Consider the following 12,262-nt stretch of genomic DNA (forward strand, 5'->3'; position numbering starts at 1 on the left):
GCTTGCAGGAGGATCTGCCTAGAAAGTACCAGGTTTCTTCCACTCCTACATCACCATCTGCCAGAGCCCAGCCTTCTTGAGAGCAGAAATCAGAAGGGGAGAGAGAGAGAGGGAATAATGCACACAAAAACCCCAAACAACAAAACCAAAAACCCAACATACTTTCAGAATTAACTGCCAGATTATTCTTCTACAAAGACAGCAACAGCATGTTTTTATCTCAGAAGTCCAAGCTAGCAGAAGCTGTGCTGCAGCCTTCCAGGCAAACAAGATGGAATGCTTGCTCTCTTCTTCCTGAGCGAGTCTCACCTGCCAGGGCAGCCTCTTCCTTTTCACACTGTGGGGATGAAAATGCCTCTAACTGCACATCACCAGGATATTCTGCTGCATCAGTAGAGGTCAGCATTACCCTCTCCTCAGCACTGAGAGTATTTAAAAAGAAAACAGAACAGGAGGTGGGAAAAAAAAAAGCTACAGGATGATGTAAAAAGACAGAGAGGCAAATATAGGCAGCAGAAAAACCAAAAACCATAGCTGAGACACAAGGCAACAGGAGAACAGACAAAAAAACATACTTCATTGGGACTGGCTTTGCGCTGAAGAACCATCAGCGTGCCCTACCGGTGACAGAAAAAACCCAGCGTCTCCAGGCACATCTCACTCTTGGCTCTTCCAAGGTCAATTCCTAGCCTCTCTGTCTTCCAAGCATGAAGCAAGCGTTCCTCCAAGGCTCACATAACACCATGTCGGCCGGTGGAACAGCACAGGCCGGTGGTCGGACTCTGCTTTCCCGGCAAGGAGAGAAGCACTCCAGCCTCCCAGCAGCATGTGCCAGTCCTGGAGAGACACCGCACTCAGGCCACTCGTCAGAGCAACACCAGACAGTTTACTTGTGAAAGACATACACAAGCACAGGTACAGTAATGGAGCAGAGAAACAATTAGGCACAGATTTGATTTTGCTCAGGATTAAAGAGCTTATATTCAAAGTAAAAAAATAAGTTATATAACAGTCCCCACAAGCTACACGAGCATCTTTGAGCGTGGGCTCTGCGTTTACCTCCCATTTTTATATTTCACACTTCACCATGGTATTTGCACATGCCACGCAGCGCTCCAAGGTAGAAATGCACTGGAATTATCTGAGTCCGACACACTGATGATTAAGGTGCATTCAGTAATTCTCAGTATGAGAGACTCAAGGTAGAAATCTATGAATAAAACTGTACTGTTAAACTGGCTAAGGACATTTCTCCACATACATACACAGCAGATACAGCACGAGGTCTTGGCTACTTCTCAAGAATGAATGCAGTTTTCACACTTTTTTTTTTTGTACAAAGTGTGACAAATCCTGTTTTTTTCCAGAAATAAAACTTTTATTTTTATTGTCATTAATACCAACTTTACATACAGGTTTATTCTCCCAGACTGCATTTCCTTTGCTTGCTTTTTTTTTTTTTTTTAAAAAAAGGCATTTTTTTTTTCCTTCCTTGGTGAAGAAGAATAAGGGAACTATAATTTTAAATGATGTCAAATTCCTTCCCATTGGACATGTGTTTTTGCTATTACAAAACTATTAAAATGTGAAGGAACAAGTAATATCAAAGACACATACAGTAACAGCACTACTGCTTTTGGGTTGTGCTAATGAACAGAACTTGGTCAGTTCTAAATGTCTAACAACATTTTAGAAATTATATTAACGAAGTAAAAGACTTTAACGTTAATATAACCCACAACAAGAAAAATGCAGCATCTCTGTCTTTAATCAAATATCTGGGAAGCTCAGTCTCCGGTAAAATGGGACACCAAACCTCAGTTTGCTTGAGGCATGATAAGCTCGTAATGCCCAACCTGGCCTTCTTGCTTCAGCTGGTCTAACAGATCTTCCTTGCGCCGCTTCCTGCTTACCACCAAGTATCTGTTGTGCCCCTGCCCGTGAGATTTACTTTTAAGACCATATTTTTGGGCGATCTGATGTATCTGCTTCCGCTCATCCATGGTCAGTTCTCTAGAGAAAGTCAAGTCAATGTGACTTTCTGAGCGTGCATAGTTTCGAATGATCTCTTCAATATCTCTTTTAGCGATTTTGTTCACCCTTTCTACGTCAAGCCCAAGTCCTTCCCTTTTAAACTGCTCCTTCACTGAAATAGGCTCTCTAATTCCTTCACCATCTTTCCCTAGGCCACCGCCTGTCCAGCCCATCTTTCTCAAAATTTGATTCCCAATGTTGTCTTCTTTGATCTTCTGTTTGAAAGCCTCTTCTGCTGATCGACCCCGAATCTCATTTCTGGAGATGACGTCTTCGACGGTGCCTTTCTTCAGGTTATTAACAACAGTTGGCTGAGTCTTTTTGAGGATTTTCACGGCTTCCTCTGCTGCCTCATGCTTGACAGATTTCTTCACTCCAACTGCTTCTGCAATGAATTCATCTTCAAGCAGCACCTTGCATTTCCATCGCATGCCAGTCATCCTTTCAAAGACGTACTCCACCGTCATCTTGTTGAACTGGGCAGTGTCGTTCAGCGTGCACACTGGATTATTGGAGTTCTCGTAAACTACGAGGTCCTTCAGGTCCTTCTTCCTTCCGGAGCCCCGCGACGAGCAGCCCACTTTCTGAACCTGGGTCACTTTGATGGCTGCTATATTTGACTGCATCTTCTGCAGAATTTTCAGTGCCTCCTCAGCTGCTGCATGCTTGCTGGTCTTTTTAGTGCCAAATCCTTCAGCTAGGCAGTGATCTTGGAGATATACCTGACAACGCCACGAGCGGTTGGGCATCAATTCATATTTATATTCAACAGACATTTTGTTATATGAGGCAGAATTGTTAAGTATTCCTATTGCGTCACTGGCATTCTCCGTGAGGACAAAACTAGTCCAGTGTTTGTTGGTATTAGTGGAACCTTTCACGGATTCAGTACCAGGCTGCATTGGGACACAGTCCCTGTTGGCAACTACAAACTCCTCGTGAGGTTTGAGAGCAGGAGGGAAATCTGGGCGACTCACACCCGCCTCGCACACCACCAAGTCTTCGTGATAGGTGTGCTTGAACTTCCGCTGAACAACTCTAACTTCCACAGACTTCTTCAGCAGCTTGACTGCCAGCTCCGCAGCTCGATCCCTGGATCCGTTTTTGCTGCCGGCATAACCGGTGGTCAGGTAGACATTCTGACATCGCACTTCACAAGCGAAGCCATCTGTTAGGAGCTTCTTGCTCTTGGGGAGGTCAGCAGGGGCGATTTCTTTCAGAGGAACATAAATATACTCAGGATTTGTCTTGCATGCCTGAATTGAACGTGTCAGAAGATAGGTATAGTTAATTTTATCAGTCCCAGTGTTTGCATCTGGGTTAGCAAGATTTTTCCAGATAGCTGCTGACAGTTTCTCAATAAAACTCTGCTTCAGCGTTATAGCTGACGGAGGGAAAGTCTCTGATGCACACTGGACAGTTGAAGGAGAAACAGAAACCTGCAACACGCTGCTTGTGGTAGAGTCCATACTATTCACAGCCTTCTTGGCTGCTGCTGCCTCGCCTGCAAAGCCAAACCCAGCCGAGTTAGACAGCTGGGGGTCCGCCTCCCGTGCACTCACAAAAGAATTTGTACAGTTTTCAGCTGGCTGCGCTATGCTGTTTGTATTTGCCTCCTGGTTCACCTCCTGCATTTGGTTGTCTAGAGGATCTTCCTTCTTGTCATCCTTCTCAGCACTGGTGACAAAGTGTATGGGTTCAAAACGTGGTCGCACCCGGAACCTGGGGACCATCTTTTTGGGCGGCTCAGGAATCTCTTCTGGCTCTGGGCCTATGGGGTGGAGAAAATGACAAGGTTACCAACACATGCTATGACAGGGAGACAATATTTTCACAGAGTGATCTCCAGGAGGAGCCTGCAGGCTCCGAACACAGGATTCCCACTTCTTAGCCACAAACCAAAAGGTTTCCTTCCAAAGACATTCACAACTGATCAAATAAGACCATTCATTCTTGCGCAGGTCACTACAGTGGTATTTCCAGCTCCACAAGTACCATACAAAAATCTCTACATATTTAGTTACATGGATTTTAGGTCTGAATCTGAAAGGGTTGTCAAGCACTGGAACAGGCTGCCCAGGGAAGTGGTTGAGTCGCCATCCCTGGAAGCATTTAAAAGACGTTTCGATGAGGTGCTTAGGGACATGGTATAGTGGTGGTCTTGGTAGCGTTAGGTTTATGGTTGGACTCCATGATCTTAAAGGTTTTTTCCAACCTAAGTGATTCTGTGGTTCTGTGAATCACTCGCTCTGTCCCCCAGTGTTGCCCACTGAACCCATCCAGTCATTTCTGAAGTTAATCCATTCAAAGCTACTAAAACCAGTAAAAACTACGGCCAGTAAGACAGAACACCAGAGCGGTACTAGAGCCTCAGCTCTGACCCTGCCGCAGGGTTGCAGGATGACCTCAGATAAACTACTTTATCTTCAAGTCTCCTCATTTGATGGAGGAACACAGTGATACTGAACCCTCCTTTCCAAAACATGCAGCGCTGTTAATGACAGCGTTAATAGAAGCATATTTTCTGTAAATATAACTGCCCTTGGCTAAAGGACACCAAACATGGAGAAATCTGCCCCAGCCTCAGGCAACAGCTGCAGTGGCTGGGGGGGGGCCATTACACATTACTGGTAGACCTCGTTTCTTAACCAGAAGAAATGCAGATGAAGCAGAATATTCTGATACGCACAGCTACTGCAGAAAATGAGAATCAAATAGCTGATAAGCAAGTATGTTACATCTAAAAGATGGTTATACCAGACTTCTGTGAAAGATTTAGCCCCCACATGCTGAAGTGGTACGTGTGTGTAATTTCATCAGAGGAGCAAAAGGCCACCTCAGCGCCTTGGAATGAGCTGCCTAATCCAATGCCAATGTGTGCAACTGTAATATAGGTGAGGCAACACATCTGTCTAGACATCACACTACCATAGCGTATTTATCATAGCCTAGTTCATGGCAGATGAAGAAACCACTTCACATACAGCATAAATAGGCCTTCATACTTAAACCAGGTGACAAAGCTCTTACACATGAGTTAAATCAGTTTTGTGTTTTGTCAGTTTTGATGAATTATGGCAAGGTTTACATTTCTTGCTCAGTTTGGTATTTTGATGATTGCACTGCAGCAGCACCTAAAGGCTCTCACCAGCAGAACAGCTCTTTATGCTGTCCGTGTAACATGCCATAGAGAACCCTTCCCCTCAGAGCTGCTGCCTGAGAGACAGACAAAACATGGGAGAAAAGTAGTATTTTTCTCAGTTTTGCAGCTGGCTCATGGAAGCACAGAAAGATTTCTGGGTGTCAAAGGGAGGAAACTTTGGCAGAGCTAAGGATTATATTCAAGCCTAGAGGAGTCCTGTGCTGTCTGACCATTTGTGTTTTAAATAGCCAAACTACTGACTGACGCTGGCTCACAAAACAAGAGCCTGCCTGCTCGCATCCACAACCTGCACCTGCACACATGAACAATTCCCCCACCACTCCCTCTGAAGAGAGGGCAGGGAGCTCTGAAGGTGCTGGAGAGGAGCTGGCGGACGGAGCCACTGAACTGCCAGCCCTCTCTGCCTGCTGCATTTCCTCCACTGGAAAAGCTACAGCTGGAACATCAGTCCCTGAGACCATGGGACTGGGCTGACATATGCAGGACTCTTCCAGGCCCAGTAGGGAGAAAAAATAAATTAACCCACCACCACCCAATGCTCCAGGCAGGTCATAACTCAAAATCAATAAGCTGAACTCCACATCTCCATGCACACGTACAATCCCTTCTCAGGTCAGAACATCACCCCTCATCACAGCGAAGAAGGGCAGACAGATATTTAATTACATAGACTCAATTCCCTAATGCTATCACTAGGGAAAATCAATTACTTGGTAATTTCAATGAAAAATGATATTTTCTTAAGAAAAAAGAGAACTCTGCATGAATTATGTACACCCCACAACATGGTAGAGGAGGGGAAACGGCTGCAGTGTAGCAGAGTACATCATGGTCACTTCTCTTCAGTCTGCTGTGCTGGCTCTCTTGGAGGCAGCCCTGTGGCACATTGCTCTCCCCACGCTCCCACTAATGCCCACCAAACACGACAGGGAAGGGTGTCTCCTTGGACACACAGGCAGATATACTCACTGTCAGATGGAGAGCGGTATCTTTTTAGCTTCCTGCTAGGGACCAACTCATACGTCCTCATTTCCCCGATATCGATGCCTTCAGCCATCTTGAGAACCTTCTCCATGACCTGCAAGCCGTATCTGTGTGGATTCAACAGCAAACCACTTTAGAACTGGTCCCACAGTGGCAACACACACACATGCACACACAAGCTTTTGTTATGCAAAACAAGAACTAAAGCTGCCTGAGACATAGTACCTGGTGCAAGGGAGACTCTCCCCCTGATTTTGCCAGCGTATTAACACGGGACCTGACCACCGGCCTCATGCTGTAGCTAGTTCAGTGCTGGCAGACACCCTGCACACCAGCTAACAACCTACCTGGCTCTAAGTGAGCCCACTTGTGAATAACAAACCATGCAGCCACCAAACCGACGGTGTTTTAAACTTAAATTTAAATATATTACCTGTCAAAAATATAACATTTGGCAGAGCTACTAGGAACACTAAGAAACACAGGGGTGTGGAGAAGGAGGAGCCTCCATGGGCATCGCAGCAGCTTCAGCGAACTAAGCACAGGAGCGACTGACTGGCACTGAAGTCTTGTCTGGGTCAGCAGCCACAGACTGTACGTCACCAATACTGCAATCGCGGATGTCAGATGACAAAGGCACTGCTCAGCCTTTATCGACCACTCTTTAAAAGCCATACTAGTTTCTAGCTTGGTAGCTGTAACTGAAACGTTTTAAATCCCTGAGCCATGACAGAGGTGAGGTGGCTGTAACTGGCTCTGTGCAAACCCTGACCCTGCTGCAGCACACACACAGTTCCACACAGGCAGGACACACACTGTACAACCCCATCCCTCTTGGCCTTACATTCCTGACCATTTAAGTTTCCCATTGCTCGGGGGATCTGTCACATGTTTTCAAGCCATTCGCAGGGCTGAACCTGAACAAGAAAAAAACCCTCAAACCTTTCTAACCAAGGAGAACCTACAAACATGGCCTGAAATTAGCCTCCGACAGCTCCGCACTGTGGTTTAGAAAGGAGAAAAAGCAATCTTGCACCTGTTCCACAGTGTGCTCACCTTCAAATGTCAAAAAGCATCAGGTCACTGCCCACGGACAGGAGTCCACAACTGTCCCAACAGCCAGTGCTGCAATAACTTGCACCAGCTTTTAAATACTACTGTTCCAAGGGCTCTGGAAATCTACTCACTCTCCACTCAAGAAATGCCCTTCCTGTTCCTGATTTAGAGGGCCAGGCAGAAATTAGATCCATTTAAATTACCGGGTGAGAACTCTGAACACACACTACTGCGGTCCCTGCTCCACCTGCAGGTACCCAGCACAGCTCAGCCGCCAGCAGAGAGGCAGTGGAACCGAGCATGGGAAGAAAAGGCCCAAGAGGGATCAAAGGGAGGCAGACAGCGGCGATATCCTCATCCTCCTGCAGCCAGACAGGAGGGGGGTGGGAACCGCTATTCCTCTCTCTGGCTTACAGGGAGAAGAGTACACTGCCTGTGATGGGAACACGAAGGACAATGCCCTTTTCCAGCATGGCGCGAGAACACCGTTAGATTTGACAGTGTGTCACTCTTCTTCACGAAGGATGGAGATGTTTGGGGCTCAGATTTCTTCCCCAGGGGAAGATCGACCAGTCGCAACATGTGTTTGTCTAACCTGGCCTTAGAAATCTCAAGTTGTGGAGACTGCACATGGAGGGAGAGGAATCCAATGCCTCACGAAAGTCTCCCTGGTGTGACTTAAATGTGTTACCTCTCATCCTGATCCCAGCAGCTCTGGAGCATAATGCTTTCCTCCCCCTCCCATCCATTTTGCAGCCACCCTTAACATATCTGAGAACACATGCACCTTCTCTCATCCACCCCTAAACTAAATGAATCCTGTTACTTAACTCCTTCCTCACAGACCATGTTTTCTAAGCCTTCTGGACATTCTCCAGATCATCCCCCACTAGAACACTCCCTCAGGTGTCATCAGCAAAGACTCTGATTTGTATTTACTCTGACAAACAAGTTGCCTTCAGCTAGCAAGTGATCAACGTTAAAAAAAACCAAACCAAAACACCAAAAACCACCAAACCAAAAACCAGCCAACAAACTTATAACACCAAAAATCCCCCAAACTTCGAAGTTATTCACTTGACACAGCAACAACAGCTCTTCCCAAGCAGCAAAAGGCAGTTCCAGAGAAAGCTGTGGGTGCCCTCCCTTCCTCAGACAACTCCAAGTAAAGCTGCCAACCGCTCTTTAACAGCGCAGCGTGTTCACCTTGCCCGTGCGGTGTGTTCATGTTCATGCACAACACAAGCTTTGGGGAAACATCCTCACTGATAATGGCTCTGCATTGCATCATGCCTAAATCTATTGCTCATGTCTCCCCTCAGAGCTGCAGGTAGAGATGTTCATCAGGGAAAGCATGTGCACTTAAAGGCTTAAACTGCATAATTTTTTAGGATTTTAGATCTTGCCACACTTGCTTCACTTCCATTATCAGCACCCCATAACCATATTATTGCACTGATTCCCAAAAGCACTCTCACAAAGGTGGCCCTCCACTAACACACCACACAAACACTTAAGATGAGCTAATGGACCAAAGAGACTATGTCTTAAAAAGATACGTTCAATTTTCACACTCTACTCGAGCTTTAGAATTTGAAGCTCTTTTAAAACTATGCTCAATTTTGGTGCTTGCAGAGCAGAATAGTTTAATAGTTGGACCAGAAAGAAATAAGAAAACATGCAGATCTACATTTAAAGATGTTGACTTGGCTCTGTACAAATGACACAAAATATTCCCCAACAAGGCTTTGGGACAGTAACATTAATAAAAGGCAAACTATATGCCCTTCACTGTTTACAAGCTCCTCTGTCACTGCACAATTGGCTGAAGTTAGTCGTTAAGCAGCTGGTTCTGTCTTTAAAGCCTTATGTCGAGTTAAAAATAATCACAACATCAAAAGCGTCAGTCAGGAGGTGGGTGATGTCTCTGCAGATCTCCACAACCTTGCTAGTTACGGTATGGTGGTTTCTGCACGTTAACAGTAATCCTGATGAAGGGAAACCTCTTCCATTCACTGGGCCTAGTTCTCTCAGAAAAACTGAGCTTTAAGGGGATTGTGTAGGCTGCTTTATGCTTAGAGGGACGCTTTCTTCTCCATTAAATTACAAAGCACAGCACCACATGCTTAATGAGTCCTCAGGGGTGGGACATCGAGAAGTACTTTCAAAACACATACACACTTTTTCAGCAGCTTGCTCCCCTCCACATACAAATACATGCGTATTCGGGCGAGGAAAACTGTCCGGCAACAGAAGTTCTCCTGCACCAGCCCCTTCCGTCCCAGCTCTTCTGGGGTTACCTCTTAAAAGGCAGCTGGGGCCGAGATTCAGCCGAGCAGCACCGGCCGCGACGGCAGCCCGAGCGCGGGGCGGCCGGGAGCAGCGGCCGGAGGCAGCCCGAGCTCCTTCTCCCCGCCCGGCGCCGGGGGCGGCCCGGCCCCGCTCCAGGCGGCGGCTTCAAGCTCCTACCCCGACTCCCGCCAGCAGACCGGGCCGCCTCCGCGGTGCCTCGGCCGCCCCGACGCCTCGGGGGGACCGACCTGACGCCGGCTGCACGCCGGGGCACCCACGCCTGACAGCGAGCGCCAGGCCCCAGCAGGCAGCGGGGTCGAGCGGCCGGCACCCGCCACGGCCACCCCGGGCGGCCGCCTCAGGGCCCAGGCCCTCCTCAGGGCCTCCCCCCGCCCCCGGCCCCCGGGCCCTCCTCAGGGCCTCCCCCAGGCCCAACGTTGCGAGCCCCCCGCCCCGCCCCGCGGCGGCAGCCGGGTGCCGGGGGTGCCCCGCCGGGCCTCACCTGCAGCCCATGAAGACGTGGTTGGTCCAGAGGACGGAGAGCGAGAGGAGCTGGTCGATGGCGGCGCCGGGGTAGCCGTGGAGGTGGCGGAGGATGAAGCGGCGGCGCAGCCCCCATTGCCGCTCGGTCTCGTTGTACTGCCGCCACTGCTCCAGCACCGACTCGGGCACCTGCTCCGGCTCTGGCGGCGGCATGGCGGGCAGCGGCTCGGCGGACGACCCCGCGTCGCCGAGGGGCCGTCCCCGCCGGTGGGCGCCGAGCCGCCGGGCGCAGCCGGGCACGGCGGCGGAAGCGGCCCGGGAGTGCCGGCGGGGACCAGGCCCCACGTGCGGACCAGGCCGCGGCTCGCCGGGGAGCGCCGGCACGGCCCGGCCTCGGCCCCGCCGCGCCCCCGCCGGTGCCGGTGCCGGTGCGGCGAGAGCTCGCCCTGCCCTGCCCTGCCCTGCCCTCCCCTTCCCTTCCCTTCCCTCCCCTCCCCCCGCGCCGCTCTCTCCCCTCGCTCGCGCGGAGCGGAGCGGCCCGGCCGGCGCCGCGTCACGTGGCCACCCGTCACGAGCGCGCGAGACGCCGCGAGAAACCGCCGCCACTGCCGGCCGGCCGCCTCGGCTCCCCGGCGCCCCCTGGCGGCGGCGGCGGGCGCGGCGGGGCGGGGCGCAGCCTCGGTCTCCGGGAAAGGCCGGGGCGGGGAGAGCGGCTGGCGGGCACCGCGCCAGGGCGGCCGAGCCCCGGCCTGCCCTGAGCCAGCGGCCCCCGTGCCCGCGGGACCGGCTCCGGGCGCCGCCCCAGCAGCTCCTCCCCGCCGGGCACCGGCTCGGGGGAGCCCGAGGCCTTTCCCACCCCCCCCCCCCCTCACCGAGGGCCCGGGGGTCTCTCCGCGGGGCTCGCCCCGGGCCAGGCCTTCCCCGGACGCTCGCCGAGCACAGGCAGCGCACCGCTGGGCCCAGAGCCGCGGTCAGCGGGAGCGGGCGGCTCTGCTCGCAGGGTGGCGGTGCCGCCCCGGCCGGCGGAGCAGCGCCGGGAGGGGCAGACGGGCCGGCGGGGAGGCTTCTGCCCGAGAGGCAGGGAAACCCGCCGCCAGAGCGGCCCGCCCGGCCTGCACCCGTTGGTTTGCTCTTGTCGGTGACCGTCGTGCGACTCGCCAGGCCCAGCGCCCGGCCGGCCCCAGCGGGGCTCGCCTCATGCGAGTTCCTCCCGCCCGGCCGCCTCAGCAGCAAAGACGACAGCGCACGTGCAGGCTTTCATATTTTTTATTTAAAATGTACACTAAAGTTAGAAAGGTATCAGGCTAAACAGTGCTGGTTCTTCAATGTTTGTCGCGTAAATATACAAGTCGGTGCAGTTCTCGCGCACTTCTATTTGTAAAAAGGAAACCAAACCAGGAGGGGAGAGCAGATGGCAGCTGGGACAAGCATGCAGTGAGCGGGCCAGGGCAGGGCGGAGGAGCGAGAAGTGCGAGGGCTGGCTCCAGGCCGCTCCAAGGGTGCTGCACCCTTCCCACGGGGGAGCTGGATGGATCACTACTATTACTATACCAGCGGCCAAGTCACTATGTATCGCCTCTCCCTCCCGATGCTGCTAACTTTTCTCTAACTTTAAAGAACAAGAGGAGATGTAGTTAGGAAAAAAAAAAAAGTACCACTTGACCCACGTCCACCAGCCGATGGAGCTTGTTTAATAAGGTGGTGAGACGCAGGAGGACACCAATGCAAACACACAGTTCTTCTTACTTTATTTCTTTGTTGAAATTAAATATTTCGTGGCTGCCAACAGAGCAAATTGCACCATGTTTATATTTCCTTTGACTCTGAACGCACAGTTTCCAAAACCAATCAAACAACTGAATATTGAAAATATTCCTTAGGCTTCACACCTCGTGGAAGCCCATGACATTTATATTATTAAAGACAAAATTAGAAAAAAAATATGCCCATAACAATGTTTCAAAATGTATTCGCTACATCGTTAGTCCAAACATCACATTTCTGTTGCTCCTCAAAATTCCAGGTAAACAATCAGTTCCCCTGTATTACCCTGTCTTGTCACACAAATTACAAGACACTTCAATTTTAGATACCATGCAAGTCAGTAAAAGAGCTTCTTTCCAAGACACTAACACTGAAGATTTGTTCCCCCCCCTCCCCAGACATAAGACCCTTAAACTCTTCTAGAAGTGGCAGTCTTCTCCCTCAGACCCAGTGCAGCTGGCGAAGACAGATTAAAAAAAGCTACAG

The 12,262-nt window shown here is 50.5% G+C and overlaps 2 protein-coding genes across 2 annotated transcripts in view; both read right to left on the bottom strand.

The window, feature by feature from the left end:
* Positions 1-866: 866 nt before the first annotated feature.
* NKRF (NFKB repressing factor) lies at positions 867-10,479 on the bottom strand. Its single transcript, XM_072876936.1, has 3 exons — positions 10,032-10,479; positions 6,167-6,288; positions 867-3,805 (listed from the first exon to the last, which is right to left on the bottom strand). The coding sequence occupies exons 1-3, from the start codon at positions 10,223-10,225 to the stop codon at positions 1,818-1,820; spliced, it is 2,304 nt and encodes a 767-aa protein (XP_072733037.1). The 5' UTR covers positions 10,226-10,479; the 3' UTR covers positions 867-1,817.
* A 795-nt stretch (positions 10,480-11,274) lies between these two features.
* Positions 11,275-12,262, bottom strand: part of SEPTIN6 (septin 6) — a 32,392-nt gene continuing 31,404 nt past the window's right edge. The window contains exon 10 of the mRNA XM_072876941.1: positions 11,275-12,256. Within this exon, the coding sequence (XP_072733042.1) occupies positions 12,247-12,256 (10 nt within the window). The 3' untranslated portion in view covers positions 11,275-12,246. The remainder of the gene's footprint in view (positions 12,257-12,262) is intronic.

The sequence above is a fragment of the Ciconia boyciana genome, chromosome 12, assembly GCF_034638445.1.
Source record: "Ciconia boyciana chromosome 12, ASM3463844v1, whole genome shotgun sequence".
NCBI classification, from domain to species: domain Eukaryota; kingdom Metazoa; phylum Chordata; class Aves; order Ciconiiformes; family Ciconiidae; genus Ciconia; species Ciconia boyciana.

Excerpts from the sequence above, each read along its gene's own strand:
- NKRF (XM_072876936.1), bottom strand. The coding sequence starts at position 10,225 with ATGCCGCCGCCAGAGCCGGAGCAGGTGCCCGAGTCGGTGCTGGAGCAG. Across the intron at positions 6,289-10,031 it reads CACGTCTTCATGGGCTGCAG|ATACGGCTTGCAGGTCATGG; the intron begins GTGAGGCCCGGC and ends GAATCCACACAG. Across the intron at positions 3,806-6,166 it reads ATACCGCTCTCCATCTGACA|GCCCAGAGCCAGAAGAGATT; the intron begins GTGAGTATATCT and ends TCCACCCCATAG.